Source organism: Barbus barbus, assembly GCF_936440315.1.
Source record: "Barbus barbus genome assembly, chromosome: 38".
Taxonomy (NCBI): domain Eukaryota; kingdom Metazoa; phylum Chordata; class Actinopteri; order Cypriniformes; family Cyprinidae; genus Barbus; species Barbus barbus.
This window is the reverse complement of record NC_136716.1, coordinates 5,129,007-5,146,454: the sequence shown is the minus strand read 5'-3', so window position 1 is coordinate 5,146,454 and position 17,448 is coordinate 5,129,007. Positions and strand designations below refer to the sequence as shown.

Here is a 17,448-nt window from a genome sequence, read left to right as displayed (position 1 = left end):
TATGACATAATATAAGACCATATAAGATAAATATAGACTAATAACATATTTGTATTTTTTTTTGTTTTTTTTACAATATATGCATTAAAGGGACACTCCAGCCCAAAATGCCGGAACACAATTTAAGATATTTTGGATGAAAACCGGGAGGCTTCTGTCTCATTGACTGCTTAGTAAATAACACTGTCAAGGTCCATAAAAGTATGAAAAGCATCGTTAGAGTAGTCCATCTGCCATCAGTGGTTCAACCTGAATATTATGAAGCGACGAGAACACTTTTTGTACGCAAAGAAAATAAAAATAACGACTTTATTCAACAATTCGTCTCCTCTCTGTCTCTCTGTGTCCGCGTAAAATTGAAGAGCACGCTATTCCCTGTCATCAGTAACGCATTGTGCGTTTATTTACGCTGATTTGAACGGAAACATCGTATCTGTGCGTTACTGATGACAGAGAATAGCATAACGTTACGCACTTTGCGTCTATCGGATGCTCTTCAAAATGGCACTACGTTCTTTTGTTGACTTTTTTGGTAAACCCGGATCACGTGACCCACGATGCTTCTGCAAGGATGTAGCTGTCAGCTGGAGGAGTTTAACACAAATGTCTTAAGGTGTTTACACCAATTTCAAGTACGTACGGTCTTTAATTTCAGTTATATGTATTTATATCCATCATCATTCCACGCATTTCCAAATCCGCCTGTGCAAACGGCATAAACTGGTATTAAAGTCTTTGTTTTGATAGTCTGCTAACAAAATGGAGGCGCGCGCTTCTTGAAGTGTAATCTCAGTGAGCGCGCAGCAACTGTGTTTGAATGAGCGTCTGTTTGTTTTAACACACAGCTCTCCAAGGCGCATTTACCATTGCATCAGTCTGAGAAATCACCTATGATGCCCCAAACAAAAGTCTTGCTAGGCAACAGATTATAGTCGGTGTTCTCAGTTAGTGTTTCTGGGTTTTGGCAGGATGCATGGAGACGGGGATGCAGACGCGAGCTCATCTGCCCCTCTCAGACCATCTTTTGCTCTGGGTAGAGCTCTCCCAGGCCGAATATCACTGAATCCACCCCCACCAGGCAGACTGACCTCTCTGCGCTCCAGAGATTTGACCCTGGGAGGACATAAAAAGGTTGCACTTTCTAATGTCAATGGTTCAATATCAAATGCTCTCAACTTTGCTTAAAACACAAAATATATTAGAAGTCAGTGTTATTTTCACAATACATGTTTTTTATTTATTTTTAAAGCAGCTTTAAAGAAAATAATATAATTGTATTGCAATGTTTACAGTATAATATATACTTATCCAATTTTATATATATAGAGAGAGAGATAATAGCTAACGTGATGATATATAAACAAGCAAGCAGTTGGAATTTGCTATATAAACTGCATGTGTGCAGTGTATACTTATATATCCAACTTTATTTTTAGAGATGTGCAATAATATAGTTTAAATTTAGCATATTCAAAACAATTGATAATTTTTTCCCCTTACAGAAAACCTTTGTACCAAATGTTCACTCTGTTCGCAAAACTAAAGATGAGTAAGTATTTTATACTTCATCCTAAACGCCACATTCACATTCCATTAACATTTTTAATTAAAGAGACAAACACATAGTTGATTCAGAGTTTTTAATGAAACATAATACATAATGCAAACCCTTTTTCTCCTAAAGTTTAAATACCAGAGGTTAATTTCAGACTAACATATCTTCAGCTCTTATCTGAAAAAATACAACTAGGTGGCTGTCATATAAATCAATTGTTTTCTGGAGGTTACAGGAGGAGATGCACACTGCACCAAAGAAAGAGAGAAGAGAGAGGGAAGACAGACAGAGAGAGAGACGGCGACGAGAAAAACCTCCGACTATTCAGTCTCACTCCATCTTTGAGCAGGGTCCAGCAGACACCTACAGGAAGCTGGGTAAAGCACGTTTTTAAAGTTTGTAGTGATTTGACATTATGTTTGTACATATATAGTACAGTATACTTGGGTAACGCGATTTATAAATTATGGTCTCAAAAGCTTGATTTTTATATCAAAATACAGTACTTTATCACTCAGTCCTAATTTGTCAAATGAAACTATAAGGCATGAAGATATGTGTATTGTGAAAAGTGCTATACAAATAAATAAATTGGCACTTACTGCTGACTCTTGGTGGTGCAATGAATATTAAATATCAAATGAAATTTCATCAAGTCAACATTCGTGTGCCTGTTTTTGATCTCACAGGTAATTGGAGCGGCTCTAACCTGAGTGATTGTGATCCTTCGCTCGTCACAAAATGCATTAAAAAGGAAAAGAATAACGATGATGATAATGAAATTTTACAAAAACTCCAACGAGATGATGTACGTCTCAATGACCCTTTATTATTTGACAAATTTCATGGAGTCTTGAAAGTTAATCCGTAGCATTTAAATATTTTTTCCTGGTTTAATTACAGTTTTTGGATGATCCTGGATTAAAAAATGATCCCAAGCAAAGACCAATCAGACTTCCACTCTATCAGTCACACAACTTTTTGTCAACAGTTGCAGCTAGTTCATGTAAGTTAGTTTATACCAACAATCATTTTTATTTAGCTTGTTTTGTTGCTAGCTTTTGTTCTGTTTACATTAAACAAGTAACTAAGTCCAAGGCATTTTTGCAGTTAAAGAAGAGACAGCATCTGGTAATGCATTGAAATCAGCCAAAGCTGAGCAGAAATACCCTGTGCCAGCGAGGGGCATGTCTGCATGTCTACAGCAGCCAACGGTTGGAGAACTGTTCCAAAAGATGAGTGTTTCAGATAAGGAAGAACTACTGTTTATTCAACTTCCTGATACCATACCTGGTCAACCTAAAACCTCAAGCCCAGAGAAACCTAGAAAGGAAGGCAAAACCCAAGATAAGCACTCATCACAAATTAAAGCTCTGGTAAGTTTATGTTCCATACTATGCCTTAAAAATATCATATATTTACTGTATTTTTACCCTAAAGGTCCTTGCACACTGAGTCCGAAATTTTCGTATTCGTCATCCTTTCCTATCATAATGCTTGCTGCGGATGCGAAAATGCAGAGAATCAAACCTTATCCGAATTGTTTTATGACAGACGAACGTTTCGGAGGCAGTGTGTAAACGTGATTGACACAACTTGAGGTCATATTTATTTTTTGTAACGTGCGAAAATTTCGGATGAGAATTTTGGACTGTGTAAAGACCTTAAAGGTATAGTTCACCCAAAAATGAAAATTTTATGTTTATCTACTTACCCCCAGGGCATCCAATATGTAGGTGACTTTTTTTCTTCAGTAGAACACAAACAAAGATTTTTAACTCAAACGGTTACAATCTTTCAATATAATATACAATATACAGTCATATAATGGCAGTCAATGGGACCCACGGCTTTGAGATTAAAAAAAACCATACACAGACAAAACCAAATTAACTCGTGGCGATACATAAAGACATGAAACGATCGGTCTGTGCAAGAAACTGAACAATATTTATTTAATTTTTTACCTCTGATCCACAGCAATGTCCAACTGTCCTGTTCACAACAGCCGGCGTGTGACGCGTCAACGTGCTCTGGCATAGTAGACGCATGCGCGGAAGTGATCTGTCACGTGTATACGTCACTCATTGTTTACACCGTCACGCGCCGGCTGTTGTGAACAGGACAGTTGGACATTGTGCAGGGTTTAATTAGGTTTTGTCTTTGTATGGTTTTTTTTTTTTTACTCTCAAAGCCGTGGGTCCCATTGACTGCCATTATATGACTGACAGACTGCAACGGTTTGAGTTAAAACTCTTAGTTTGTTTTCTACTGAAGAAACAAAGTCACCTGTATCTTGGATGCCCTGGGAGTAAGCAGATAAACATAAAAATTTAATTTCTGGGTGAACTATCCCTTTAAGGGTGAATATTTAACTTCATTATGATTTTCTAAATTCTTTTTCTAAGACTGTTTGAATTAAACTTTTTTTTTTTTTTTTTTGCTTCTGTATGTTACACAAGTTGTTTTTGCTATAATTGTATAGTATGATTTTATAGTACTCTTATTTAAAAAGATCAAGGAGTTTATTTCCTAATGAAATGAGCATTTGAAAGCCAACCACATTTAATGTCATCTTCAGTGTCCTCTGAAGGATTTTAATGCTGTTGTGATATCATTCTTCAGGATCAGCCTGATAAAGCCGCTGTACCTCTGCTGTCAGACTTCTCTGAGGGTGTGATTGGAAAACTGCAGATTAGAAAGTCTGGTAAAGTTCAGCTGGTCATGGGAAATGTTACATTAGATGTCTCAGAGGGAGCAGCCTTCTCTTTCCTACAGGTGAGTTAACATATTATTTTTAATAGATGCAGTGTAGCAAAATGAAAAATAAAATTGTGCACACACAATCAGTTGTGCAAACATATCAGAATAAAGTCATATCAGAATAAAAAACAGACACAACCAAAAATATCTGTATGACAAGTTTATATTAATAAAAAAAAACATAATCATAATGCAAGAATATGTAAATAGTCTTTTATTCTTCTCTATTCAGCTAGTTTCAGCATGTTTATAACAGATTATTTGATTGCTATTTTCATCTTTTAACTTATAATAAAAATAAATGACAACTGGGCCTGCCAATCTCCAAAATGTTTTTATGATGCATTAAAACATGCATTATGACTTTTATGATGCATTTTTATTGTTTTAGCAGCCTTTTTAAACAATGTAATTACAAAACCCCTTTTGTGTTTCATGGAAGAAGGTAAGTCAGAGGCATTTGGGCTTTATGGTAGCATTCTGGTATGTATATTTTTGCACAGCCCAATATTGAAGTTAACTGGATTTGTTTTATTTATTAAAGTAAGTTCACCCAGAATTGAAAATTTATTGAAAATGTACACACCCTCGGGTCATCCAAGATGTAGATGAGCTATTATCTGTATTGGAACAGATTTAAAGAAATTTAGCCTTACGTAATTTTCTTACCAGTCTATCCTCTGCAGTGAATGGGTGCCGTCAGAATGAAAGCTGATAAAAACATCACAATAATCCACAGGTAATTCACACCTCTCCAGTCAATCGATTAATGTCTTGAAAACTGTTTGCAATAAATCCATTGTTTTTTAATTATTTTTATTTTGGCCAGAAGTGACAGTTTAAAGTTAAAATGTCTTAATGGTTTTTATTTTTATAAACACACAGGTTTTCACTTCACAAGACATTAAATGATGGACTGGAGTCTTGATTATTTTTTGGATTACTGTGATGTTTTTATCAGCTGTTTGGACTGACTGCATCTTGACGGCACCCATTCACTGCAGAGGATCCATTGATGAGCAAGTGATGTAGTCCTACATTTTTCAAAATCTATTCCGATGAAGAAACGAATGCACTGTAGATGTCATTTACAAGAAGTATGTTTCATGGGATATGATCATTTTTGTATCTGCAGCACCTAGTGTGTGTGCGGATGTCGGAGGGCCTGACCGGAGACATGACTGTGCTCGGAAACATCACACACAAACTGGTGTGTTCACCTGATTTTGAGACTTTGCTGCAAGAAGCCAAACTGCCATCTGACCCCAGCTCGGCTTCAAAGTCCTGATTTTATCCCTGGAGAATATTTAAAATTATACAGTAAATTACTGTTTTTAATGTGAGGTTGTATGCCCTGAATTGACAATTGCATTATAAGATTATATTCAGCCTAAACATGAGGCCACTTGATTAGTATTTAAAGGGATAGTTCACCTAAAAATGAAAATGATTTACTCACTCTTCATGTTATAAGAGAGAAACTTTGAATATTTTTTATTTTTAGACGTTTTCCCTCCATACCATGTAATTATATATATATATATATATATTTGCACATTCACTGATTGATGAAAAGAGCAGATCAGATATTCTTTAAAATATCTGAATTTGTTTATACAGAATGAAATGTGTGAGGTCGAGTAAATGACTCATTTTTCACTTTGGGGTGTACCATATCTCTAACCTTAGCACAGTTATGAAATTTTAAACGTTTTGATGAAGTCGTGTAGCATTCTTTTGTAAATAGCTCCTGTTGCTTTTATAGAAAATGTTTATTTTGTAAGTAAAGACATTATAAAAAACATGGCGTCCTCTTTTAAAGCATGATACACAAACTCTAAGAAGCAAATGAAAATCGATGTCAGTCTTACGTTTCATAGCCAATCAAGAAACACTGAATTCTTAAGCAGCTTAAAAGCAATATAAGTATATAAAAACATAATCATAATCGGGACCTAAACTATTGCTTACATGATACAGGGAGTAAATGAAACCAGCAAAAAGGGGTTTATTGAAAAGATGAGGCATCATAAAGGACTCTTCACAGTTTTAAACCCTTCATGCTTTGAACGCTATAAATGCAGCTCTAGTAACGGAAAGCACATTTTTATTGAGGACGGTACTGGCCTTTGTACAACGCATACGTCATTTCACTTGGTGCTCTTCGCAGTCTTTTTCACTGCTGTTCCAGTCTTCTTTTTTGGTGCTTTTGTCTTAATCACTCTTACTTTGGATTTCTTCTTTATGTCTTTAGTGGTTTTGGCTTTGATGGTTCTCCTCTCCTTTCTCCGAACAAGGTCTTCCCTTCCAATCTCTATCATGTGCTCCTCCCACGATTTTATTTCGTTCTTGTAACGAACTTTGTCATCCTCTGCCAGCTGAATGTACATCTGAAAATGGAGCAGTGAAGTCAGATAAAGGATCTGTTGCAAAACATAGCGAGCTTTCAATTGCTTTATAAGATAATTGTGAGTAGAATTTCCCCGGTAGCTGGTGTTCGGCCATACACAAATGACATTACTTGACAAACACCCCACAGTTTGTTTGCTCAGTTTATTAAATCGTGGCCATCTTGTAGTGATTTGTTCCCTCATTCAAAGTTAATAAAACGATGAAATTAATGTAGTCATAGGAATAGATTCTTAATTTGCTACCCTAATAAAGGTATATTTCTTTGATGTACGGGGCCCTGTGTGTCACCCATCTTGTTCGGTTTAACGTAAGCGAGTTTGTCCATGTTCTATTTTATTGTTATTGTGTTTTTCATGAAGAATATTAATTAAAACCACCATTTTCAAGCATTCGTTTTGTTAAAAGAAAGGAAAAGGTTAAATCCTGTCATGCAATACTAAGCCATCGTTAACAAATATTTTCTAGTAAAATGTGAGATGTAATCGGTAATATCGACATTGTCACAAGTGTATTAATCAGTGGGAAAATTTCCTCACCATGGCATCACTAATTGTAAGGTGCTATTTTTATGATTCGCAGAGATACTGCTCATGTAGTGTTTTTCTCTTAGTCGGTCTCTTAGAAGACCGCAGGCATCTCAAGGGATGATGAAACAGCCGTAGTGTGAGCTAGTTTGATGCTCGAGGCAAAACTCACTTGTTTCTGTGTTGCGCTGAAACGCTCCCAGTCGTCTCTCAGTGACTTCATCTTCGTCTGGAAAGAAAAAAAAAAAGACATTCAACACACTAGTTGCAATAAACATTGTGTTAAATACTTTAATTGCATATTATAAAAATAATCTTTTGTTAAACTGTGAACTTCAAATGAATTAATACACCAGATGCAAAAATAAATTGAACTTATTTATACAAAATATGCTACAGTTTAAAAGTTTGCGGTCAGTAAGATTGTTTTTAAAGGATTTAACAATTTCATTCAGCAAGGGTGTGTAAAAAAAAAAAATTATAAACAAGAAATGCTGTTCTTTTGAACTTTCTAATCATCAAAGAATCTTGAAAAAAGTATCCACAAGAATACGAAGAAGTTAGGAAATGTTTCTTCAGCAGCAAACTTTTCCGAAGGATCATGTAACACTGAAAACTGGAGAAATGATGCAGAAAAATCAGCTTTGCCATTACAGGAGTAAATTACATTCAAAATACATTAACAGACTTTTTTATTAATAATTTGTATGTGTAATATGTTATTAGACAAATGCAGGCTTGATGAGGATAAGAGACTTATTTTCTAACTGATGCTAAATTTTTGAACAGCAGAGTTAGCTTTATTTTAGATGCAGAATTTTTTTGCATACCGTATAAAATCTGAATCTTGAATATGAAGAACTAAAGTCCATTTTCACCTGCATATTAGTTCCTTTTGCCTCCTCAAAGTGCTCCGACATGAAGATGTTGAAGGCGCTCCTGGGGCGTTTGGGCTTGCCAAGACTGTTCAGCTCCTACAAGTGAAGTACAATATTGCTTTACTATAAAGGTAATCAAAAAACTTAATTTCTGAAGAAGAAATGTAATAATATTTAGTCAGTGTAAAGTGTCTCATTGGTGGGTTTGTATAGTAGTTGCATAATGGAAGGCAAAACTCACCTTCTTTCTCCTAATTGCTTTTCTTTTGGCCACTTTTAGTCGTTTTTCAACTGCAAGAGCAGCAGTTTGTGCAGGAGTCAGTTGGGCTTTGTATTTCTCCAGATCAAGCTTATATTGCTCCCTGGACACTGAAGATGCTTCCTGAAATGGCTGCACATGAGATATAGCTCAAATTAATGGATGACTGAGGAATTTCCAATGTCAAGAGCAATAAGTAAAGAGCAGGGTGGCTGAAAAATGCCCTATACATATTGATTGATTGATGTTTTTCTATTGCAAAAGCAGCAGTTTGTTGTCCACAGAAACCTTATATTGCTCCCTGGATGCATGTATGTACAATAATGGAGATGTACACATTTTATTTAGCATGACATTTACAAAAAATGCACTGGAACATATGAACACACACATAACATGAAGCAAGAATGTACCTGCTTCTGTTCAGGAGCCAGTATTTTCCACTGCTGTGCTAACTTTCGGACAATATCCACATTTTTGACACCTGAACAAAACAGATTTTCATTATCTTATTTCAAGATGTTCATTATCTTATTTCAAAACAAATCAGAAATGCAAGGTAGCCTTGCGACTGAAGCAGATACCTGGATTTTGTGTGCTGATGGTGGGATGCATCTCTTTCACATAAGTCATGTATGCTGTCAGGGGTCTCTTAGGTGGACCCCCGGCTGTGGTGCTAAAGCTCCTTAACACTGGAGCTACATATGAACACCTACAATTGCAAAGTACTGTCACTGCACAAAAACTGGGTCATGGATGGTACACAATTTATTCGTTAAAAAAGTTTTTTTTTACACCTTACAAAAATAATTATAACTTTATCTATTGAGCTAGTGCAGCGTTGTCACGATATATATTACATTAACTGACCATATGGTTGTTAAGATATGAATTTATATCTGTCTCTATTGTAGCTGCATGTAAATATGTTGTTACAATAAAATTCATTAGATATGACACATTAACTAATAAACAAGTCATGCATCAATGACCTTAAATTTGAAGCATGCTCACCTCACAACAGATGCACTCGAGAACAAACCCAAAGACTTCACCAAAAGATTAGCCCCGACTGACATCAAACTGAACGGAGCCATCATACACGTGCTGTGATCTTCCCGATAAAATGAATCAAATATTTAATAAGCACGGTGAGAACAAGATACACAATAGCTGTCTCGAAATGAATGTTTTGGTTGTGAATTACAGGTCCACCTCCTCCAGTAAAGGCGCCATGATCTCAGCGAACTGCATTATGGGAGAATCTTTCGATTAAAAAAAAAGTACCTGTAACGTTATTTAAATAGCATTTGGGAAATATCAAGATTTACCAAATTATTTGCATTCTTTTATTTTTATTATTGTGTTATTTGGTAAAGCGTGTACTAACCCTTTGAAGCCTGACATATAAAATAAAAGTCAGGGGGAAAAAAAGACCAAAACATGCTGCTGTTGTTATTTATGTGGTCAAAAAGTAAGACATTCTGATAGATCGATGAGATTTTATAGCAGACTATTTATACATAAAATGCATATACATATCAGTTGCATGCTATATATAGTTTTAATATAATTTAATTGTTTATAATGCAATGGTGATCGAGAGATGTACAAACAAACATTCATCGAAAGCATGATGTCGTATTTGATACTTACATTTTAATATGATTTTTCTTCATAAAAATGCACATAATAAAGTAAATCAAAATTTTGTTCAGTGCCAAAGACTTTTCTTTTCTTTTGTAGGTTTATTATTATTATTGTTGTACCTTTACCTTTTCGTTTCCTCTATGCACTTGTTTGCGTTCTCTTATTCTCCATATCTTTAATTTACGTAATTGATATTTTTGGCAGTGCTAATGCTCTTGCAAATGTATGACACATAGTGACTTTTATTTTGTTTACCCCAACGCCGCACCGGAAGTGTGAGCTTGCTGTGCTACAGCTGTCTCTCTTTCTCGCCGCTCACATTCGTTTTTTACTCAGGGGAACACAGTATTGCTGAGCTGTTTCGTAGCAATAATATCGGACACATAATATAATCGTGTAAATCTGGGGCGGTACATACAGTAAAGCAGCATGGCATTAAAGAGAATACAGAAGGTAAGACCTTTGTGCGTACATGACCAACATTAGCCAAGTTTTTGAACCTGCTAGCGCTGTTTATATCGAATATCGGGGTTAAAAATAGCACTTCTGTTACTAACTAATAATATATTATTTATTTTTGTTTGGTGTTGGTAGTGTGAATCAAGTCAAACTGTTTCGTATTAATATAAATCTAATATGTCGACGGAATGTATCGTTAGCACATAACGGCTAACGTTAGCTAACAGTGTTTCTTCACTCAGTCGTGACGATTTTTCACTGTTTTTTGACTGTCTGCTTGAGGTAACGTACATAAATGTATAACAGGCTGTATTGTCAACAAAGCTGGTGAACCAGAACTTAAAACGACGCGTCAAGGTTGCCAGTCAACCACAGTAATGTATCGTTACTAGCACACAAACACATTCATACGTGTAAAAAACAAACACGATGAGTAGTTGTTTACATCAGAACGCGTAGTTTATTCAGTTCTTTACAGTGAAAACGAGCTGAAAGTATCTCTCATTTTAATAATAAGCCGGTTATGTGGTGTATTCATCCGTGTTCGAGAAGGCCCAGAACTGAACAAAGACAGCAAACCTGCTCCAGCTTCGGCAGCAGCCGCACTAAACGAGGCCAATCTTTGTGTGGATTCGGCCACTTTTGTGTGCTTTGTTAAACCTCACAGCTGATGTGACATTTCGAGGGACTTTGGCTACAATTGATTTGGTGTAGTTTATCTGGATATGGTCGGTAGGCGCTATTGTGTGTTTGACACAAAGCAACACAACCTGATTCTCTGAAGTTCCAGCGTGACGCCATCACTTTGTCATTTTGACAGTTTTGTTTCGCAACACCGTGATGTGTGTCGCAGTGTTGTTAAACACCCTTTTAACAAAGTCCCAAAGTCCTTGCCAGAAGGCACATAATCAGATTGTCTACCTCTATTAAAATGGGCTTATGTTATGCGTAATAATTATGCAATTATATATTTTGTTACAAATTCATATGTGTAGTATTAGCGCATATTGTTTGCATTAATAACCCTGTCATGTGGAATAATAGTCAGAGAGAAAGTTTATTGAACCGTTAGATCCCCCCTCCTCTTATAACATTACAAATAAATAAAAATACTGTTGTTTATATGGATGAAGTTCTCATAATATATCTGTATAACAGTTTTGCAGACCACTTGCATAATGCATATAAATATCAAATGTCAGGTTATGTTTCAATAATTTCTTAATGTTCTGTAAATGCTTTTATGACCAAAGCTCTATAGGTTTCTATAGTTGTCGGTGCAAGCTATTTAATGTAATGAATGAGAGAGATGAGGGTAAAAGATGAAAAGGGGTTTTCAAGCATCAAATCAATAAAAGTTTAATACTTTTTTTTTCACCTGTACATTAAAATGTATCCAAACTATATTTGTTTGACTGAATGAAGATCAACATTATTTCACCCATATTTTGACATTTTCATAAGTTATTTGAAACAACAAAGTAGACTCTTTTGTTGCATTTAATATGCTTTCTGTGTATTTAAAATCAGTTTTGTAAATTAAATTTGATGCGGACACCAAAATGGGACATCTTGTCTCTCTGACCCATGAACAAATAAATATTCCTTAAAAGCCTGATGTATCGCATTTGATCCATTTTTACCTAATTTATTTATGAATAAATGACCACGTAAACCTAAGATGCTTCTGTATAGAATATAAGAATATAAGTTGTTTACTTCATTAAAAATATAAAAAAAGAATTAGGCACAGAATGCACATAGTAGATTTTTCAGCAAAAGTTGCATATTAAATATGATACTGTAGGCTTTATGATGTTAATAAACTAAATCATATTATTTGTTCAAAGCACTTTTAATGTTGAAAATTTAGAGCCCTGTGATGATTTTTTTCAAAATGTCACAAAATGTATTTGAAGCTTAATGTTTGAATGAAATTTTATTACACAACAAAATATCGAGCCAGGTGGCTTTTATTTTAATGAGCTACACCTATGGGTTCCTCTGCTAAGACACGTCGTGTGCGAACTTCATTCATCCTCTAAAAGCCATCTTGATACCGGAAGTCTTTTAAAGTGCCCCCATCCCCCACACTCCCCCAAAAAATGACCTTGAGGATCGAAATTATTTGAAAACTGAAATTAGAAAGGAAAATTTCCACATATGCCACTTAACATTAGAATGGCTATATAAATATATTTAGAAACACAATTGTGGAGTAATAATATCATCCTATTTCTTCTTCTGTTTCAGGAGCTTCAAGACTTGCAGAGGGACCCTCCTGCTCAGTGCTCTGCTGGACCGGTTGGTGATGACTGTAAGTTCACTGTCCGTCTTTTTAATTGAGTTGTTTTACATAACATCTGGCACACTTGACAAATTTCAATAAGTCTCTTTTTTTATTTTTAGTGTTTCACTGGCAGGCAACAATAATGGGACCTGTAAGTACTCACCTCATTAGCATTAGCAGTTTGCTTCGCTTAATAATACATGCTGAATGTGATGATGTGAATTTTAAGAATAATTTAGAGAGAAAACAGGCCAGAGTTGTCAAACTGTCCCAGCTCTGAGCATATTAAAATAAATTCAGTGTATAATAGGGTTTTTTGTTTCTGTGAATGCATGTGTCAGATAGATTGCAAACACACCAGTGAACCTGACTGCTGCTTTGTTATATCTGTTATCTATTTTAAGATATTTTCTATCTTCTGTTGTGACTTCACTTATGCATATTTGTTACTAAGCAACATCATCATTTGTTAAAGGCCGATCTGAGATGTATGTAACCTATTTTAATACACCTACACAGTTTGCTAATTTCTATTGTCCTTTGATTTGCAGAGTGACAGTCCATACCAAGGAGGGGTCTTCTTTCTCACAATTCACTTTCCAACAGACTATCCCTTCAAGCCACCAAAGGTAATGACGCTACACCCCACCTCCATGTACTTGCCATGTTGTCTGAAAGTGGCATTTTGACACCCATCTCGATTTAACAGGTAGCATTTACAACAAAAATCTACCATCCCAACATTAACAGTAATGGAAGTATTTGCCTGGACATCCTGAGGTCGCAGTGGTCTCCAGCTCTAACAGTTTCAAAAGGTACTTGTGTGGATTTTAATTCTTTTATCTTTATTAGTTGAACTATAGAATTTGTAATGCCCAGTTTACCTATGCTTTCGTGATTGTGATTGTTTGCATCTCTTTTTCAGTTCTTTTGTCCATATGTTCTTTGCTTTGCGATCCAAATCCTGATGACCCCTTAGTCCCAGACATAGCGCACATCTACAAATCAGACAAAGAAAAGTAAGTATATAGTTAAAAAAAGTCTTTTTTTTTTTCTCATGTTGTTCCAAACCCGTTCGACAAAGAAAACAAGTATCAAAAGGAAAACAAAAGTATTGAAGAAGTGCTCAAGTCGAATATTTATATGCTTTATTTAAAGTCTCCTGAAATCATACACTAGCTCTGTGTGTAAAAAGCCAAAATTTAAGCTGTTATTCATAGATAATATTCTCCTCCAGTGTGTTCAGATCATTGGGTGCTGCTTATTCAATTGTGCATCCTCGCTTCATTTCCTTGCACCCTAGCTTCTCCGAACTAGAGTGCAAGGAAAAATGAGGATAGTGGAATCAAAATAAATTATTTGTATATTGGAATATTCCTGAGCATTTAATCCCCACTTTAATTTAAAGCATCACCAACTGAAAAGAACGCACATCAAACCTCAGTTCATCAATTTGCACTGGCTACCAATAGCTGCTCGCATAAAATTCAAGGCATTAATGTTTGCCTACAGAACCTGCACCCCTTTACCTATGTGCCCTCTAGAATCTTGCGTTCTACAAGTGAACGACGCATTATTGTGCCATCCCAAAGAGGCACAAAATTCACAGACTTTTTCATTAACTGTTCCCTCCTGGTGGAATGACCTGCCCAACTCAATCCGAGCAGCTGAATCCTTAGCCATCTTCAAGAAACGGCTAAAAACACATCTCTTCCATCTTTATTTGACTCTCTAACACTCTCTATTCTAATTCTGTTTTATCTATCTGTCTTTATTTAAAAAAAAACACACACACTTGACCCTCTATCAATTGCATATTTATTATCTAACTGCTAACTTTTCTTGAAAAACTAACACAAGCTTTCTTTTTTCTTTTCTATCTATTTGTTTCTTTAAAAAAACAATAACAGATAGGTTTCTTTTTGCTATATTCTATCTACTTGTTTTCTTAAAAACGAAAAAAAACGTTGCTACGTGTACTGCATTAGGCTAACCGAGACTTGTCATAGCACTTGCATGTTGTTGCTCTTTTGTTGGTTTTGATTGCTTCTATTGTCCTCATTTGTAAGTCGCTTTGGATAAAAGCATCTGTTAAATGACTAAATGTAACTGCACTCAAGTAATCGCCTATGATTTTGAGATTTGGTTATTAAAGAAATTAATAATAAAACAAGATCGCTAATTGAAATACACATATTTAAGCCTAAATTCAAGATTTATGTATTTAAAATGCATATAAAGTTTGGATTACATTGTTTTAACAAACTAATAAATTGAATGTGGTGCAAGTTTGTCAGTCATACATAAATTAAATGGGTAAGAAACTGCACTAAAAAATAGTACGTGGCATAGTTTATTGGCATCAAATCAAATATTTGCATCTATTTGATTTGATCTAAATCATAAAATGATAATTTCAAAATGTATTGATGCTAAGCGCTTAGAATCAACATAAATCATTGTAAAAACAATGAAAAGTATGAATATTTTAAATATGGCTAGCTGTGTAACAAATTGGATTTATTGATTATAAATTTATATGAACTTGATTGCTGTGTATTTAAACACATTTATTTTATTAGTACTATTCCAAAAGTCTTATCTGTTTGATGACGGATATGCATTACATTACATTTGTTTTAAAACCGTGCCATTCAAATTAATGGAAATGTGATGTGCAATTCAAAGACATATATTTAGGCCTACATATTATTTGAGGGTATGTGAAATGTACTGCAAAGGTGAAACTTAAATCAAAATTGTGATTAATGTGAAGGGGTGGAGAATTTCTACGAGTGTCAGGGTTTTCATCAAGACACATTGTGTATTCCCGCTCCGGATGCGTCCTCACTCCTCGTTCCTTGCCTACTCCTGGTGCAATTAGAGAATTGACCTGTCCTTCATGATGGCTGACGTAGATCGATTTCCAAGTCATGGGCTGAAGGATGGAAGAGCGAAGAATCGAGGACGCACCTATTTGAGAATCGAGTAGCACCCATTGAGTCAGTGCATTTGTGAGTCAGATGAATGAATTCAGACCAGTTTTGTGAGATCTAATGCAAAGTATACACCTTGTTTACATCTTGGATGTGTTTATGAATGCATGAAGCAGAGCTAGGACCTATATCAAGATTTTTTATTAAACAGTTGCTCAAATTGTGGCTTATTCCTACACAAAGCTATCATATGACTTAATTTTAAAAGACTACAGCATTTTCACTTTCATTGTATTGACAAGAATCACCAGGTTATCCTTCAGGAATTCACCCTTTGTGTACATTTAAACAGGTTTGGAACATCACGAGTGTGAGTAACATCGACTATACTGGTTACGTTAGATTAGAATATCTGGTTAGACGAAATAGACTGTTTATGAACTTGTTAATTTTTGATTTTCTTGTACCAGGTACAACAGACTAGCAAGAGAATGGACCCAGAAGTATGCAATGTGAAGACTTAATGGACATTTTTTTAAGTCACAAATCACTGTAAATTCTAGCATCTAAAAGTAAGATTAGGTTATATTATTAAACACATTGTACTGTTAACATTTGCCATCTGAAATGACCAATAATAATAGCTGAACTAGTATTTTGAAGGGGACTGTGCGCTGCACAAAAAGACAGTAAGCTTTTTATTGGTTTTGTGCATTTTGGTCATTCCCCGCAGTGGTGTTGGGCACTTTGTTTTCTTGTTTCATAAATCCTATTTAAGATTGGCATGATGTTATACAACTACAGTTACCCCACACGAGGGCAATTAAGAAATTTAAAACAGTTTTATTGTATCTCTCATTCAGTTGATTACATTTTATTTGAGATATTTTTATTGTATAGTTAAGAGCAGCTATACTGGATCTATTTTTTCTTTTTTTATTTTGCATTAAAATTTGTTTAAAAGCGTGCATCTGTGTTTCTCATATGTTGTGTTTGCTCATATTGGTACACAATAGTGTTTTTATTTGCTTTCTTGAAATGCATTTTAAAACGGCTTTGAGTATAAATTGCCACCAGCCTTGATTTCCACTAGATCCGATGCGGTCTTGCAAGTATCTCTGATTAAAAAATTAATTTTGCATATATCATGTATCCCTCTGAAGCACAGTTTCTTTATTCTTCCTGCCTTATCAAAGATTTTAATTTGTTCTGTTGCTTTCTGAAACATTTTCTGTGTGCATTAGAGCCTAAACGGTAAACAAAAGTCGTAATTAGAGGCTAATTTATACATCCCTTTAGTAATATTTAGCTATATATATCTGGCTGCTGTTTGTAAACAGTTCCTGATACATCCATAATTACAAAGATGTTCCCAGTAGCATTACACAAATTATGCCTGAGGGATTTTCTTAATTGCTCAGTAGTCTGAGAACACAAATCGTATCATTATGTAAAATATTTTCCATCTCGATGTTTGTTTAGTAGTTAGTTTTTATCAGCGTTCCCATAACTGAACATTCAGCAACATCAACAGACTTTTATCGTATCCGTAGATTAACTTACACCGGAAGTATTTAGAGGTGAGCCTGCCATTCATAAAAATATTTTCACTGTTAAGTTCATGCTTTTGCTTCTACTCTTTTCACATTTCCGAAATTATACCTAATGTAAAGTTAGACGTTTCATGAGAAATAATAATAATTAAATAAATAAATAGCGCGA

At 35.0% G+C, this 17,448-nt stretch overlaps 3 protein-coding genes across 6 annotated transcripts; 2 read left to right on the top strand and 1 right to left on the bottom strand.

The window, feature by feature from the left end:
• The first annotated feature begins 491 nt into the window (after positions 1-491).
• On the top strand, positions 492-6,114 carry LOC306857956 (DNA-directed RNA polymerase III subunit RPC4-like). Of its 2 annotated transcripts, none has more exons than XM_079398260.1 (9): positions 492-632; positions 969-1,131; positions 1,503-1,549; positions 1,791-1,932; positions 2,245-2,363; positions 2,459-2,561; positions 2,666-2,931; positions 4,181-4,333; positions 5,454-6,114. In XM_079398260.1, exons 4-9 carry the CDS (start codon positions 1,797-1,799, stop codon positions 5,604-5,606), a joined length of 930 nt encoding a protein of 309 aa, XP_079254386.1. In that variant the 5' UTR covers positions 492-632; positions 969-1,131; positions 1,503-1,549; positions 1,791-1,796; the 3' UTR covers positions 5,607-6,114. The 2 variants fall into 2 exon arrangements, with proteins under 2 accessions (XP_079254386.1, XP_079254385.1); XM_079398259.1 differs by having other exon boundaries at positions 1,784-1,932.
• LOC306857957 (transcription factor A, mitochondrial-like) lies at positions 5,790-10,285 on the bottom strand. Of its 2 annotated transcripts, none has more exons than XM_079398261.1 (8): positions 10,167-10,285; positions 9,406-9,505; positions 8,976-9,103; positions 8,805-8,875; positions 8,374-8,523; positions 8,133-8,228; positions 7,427-7,483; positions 5,790-6,708 (listed from the first exon to the last, which is right to left on the bottom strand). In XM_079398261.1, exons 2-8 carry the CDS (start codon positions 9,489-9,491, stop codon positions 6,469-6,471), a joined length of 828 nt encoding a protein of 275 aa, XP_079254387.1. In that variant the 5' UTR covers positions 9,492-9,505; positions 10,167-10,285; the 3' UTR covers positions 5,790-6,468. The 2 variants fall into 2 exon arrangements, with proteins under 2 accessions (XP_079254387.1, XP_079254388.1); XM_079398262.1 differs by having other exon boundaries at positions 10,048-10,230.
• A 17-nt stretch (positions 10,286-10,302) lies between these two features.
• LOC306857955 (ubiquitin-conjugating enzyme E2 D4-like) lies at positions 10,303-16,886 on the top strand. 2 transcript variants are annotated; one of them, XM_079398257.1, is made up of 7 exons: positions 10,303-10,494; positions 12,754-12,817; positions 12,910-12,941; positions 13,342-13,419; positions 13,500-13,605; positions 13,716-13,809; positions 16,197-16,886. In XM_079398257.1, the coding sequence occupies exons 1-7, from the start codon at positions 10,471-10,473 to the stop codon at positions 16,240-16,242; spliced, it is 444 nt and encodes a 147-aa protein (XP_079254383.1). In that variant the 5' UTR covers positions 10,303-10,470; the 3' UTR covers positions 16,243-16,886. The 2 variants fall into 2 exon arrangements, with proteins under 2 accessions (XP_079254383.1, XP_079254384.1); XM_079398258.1 differs by having other exon boundaries at positions 15,675-16,694.
• The last annotated feature ends 562 nt before the right edge of the window (positions 16,887-17,448 follow it).

Bases quoted from the DNA above. Each gene is read 5' to 3' on its own strand.
- LOC306857955 (XM_079398257.1), top strand. From the start codon at position 10,471: ATGGCATTAAAGAGAATACAGAAG. The intron at 10,495-12,753 runs GTAAGACCTTTG...CTTCTGTTTCAG, and splicing joins CATTAAAGAGAATACAGAAG to GAGCTTCAAGACTTGCAGAG. The intron at 13,420-13,499 runs GTAATGACGCTA...TCGATTTAACAG, and splicing joins ATCCCTTCAAGCCACCAAAG to GTAGCATTTACAACAAAAAT.
- LOC306857957 (XM_079398261.1), bottom strand. From the start codon at position 9,491: ATGATGGCTCCGTTCAGTTTGATGTCAGTCGGGGCTAATCTTTTGGTG. The intron at 8,876-8,975 runs GTATCTGCTTCA...TGTTTTGTTCAG, and splicing joins CATCAGCACACAAAATCCAG to GTGTCAAAAATGTGGATATT. The intron at 7,484-8,132 runs GTGAAAATGGAC...TTTTCTTTCCAG, and splicing joins CAAAAGGAACTAATATGCAG to ACGAAGATGAAGTCACTGAG.
- LOC306857956 (XM_079398259.1), top strand. From the start codon at position 970: ATGCATGGAGACGGGGATGCAGACGCGAGCTCATCTGCCCCTCTCAGA. The intron at 1,933-2,244 runs GTAAAGCACGTT...TTGATCTCACAG, and splicing joins AGACACCTACAGGAAGCTGG to GTAATTGGAGCGGCTCTAAC. The intron at 2,364-2,458 runs GTACGTCTCAAT...GTTTAATTACAG, and splicing joins AAAAACTCCAACGAGATGAT to TTTTTGGATGATCCTGGATT.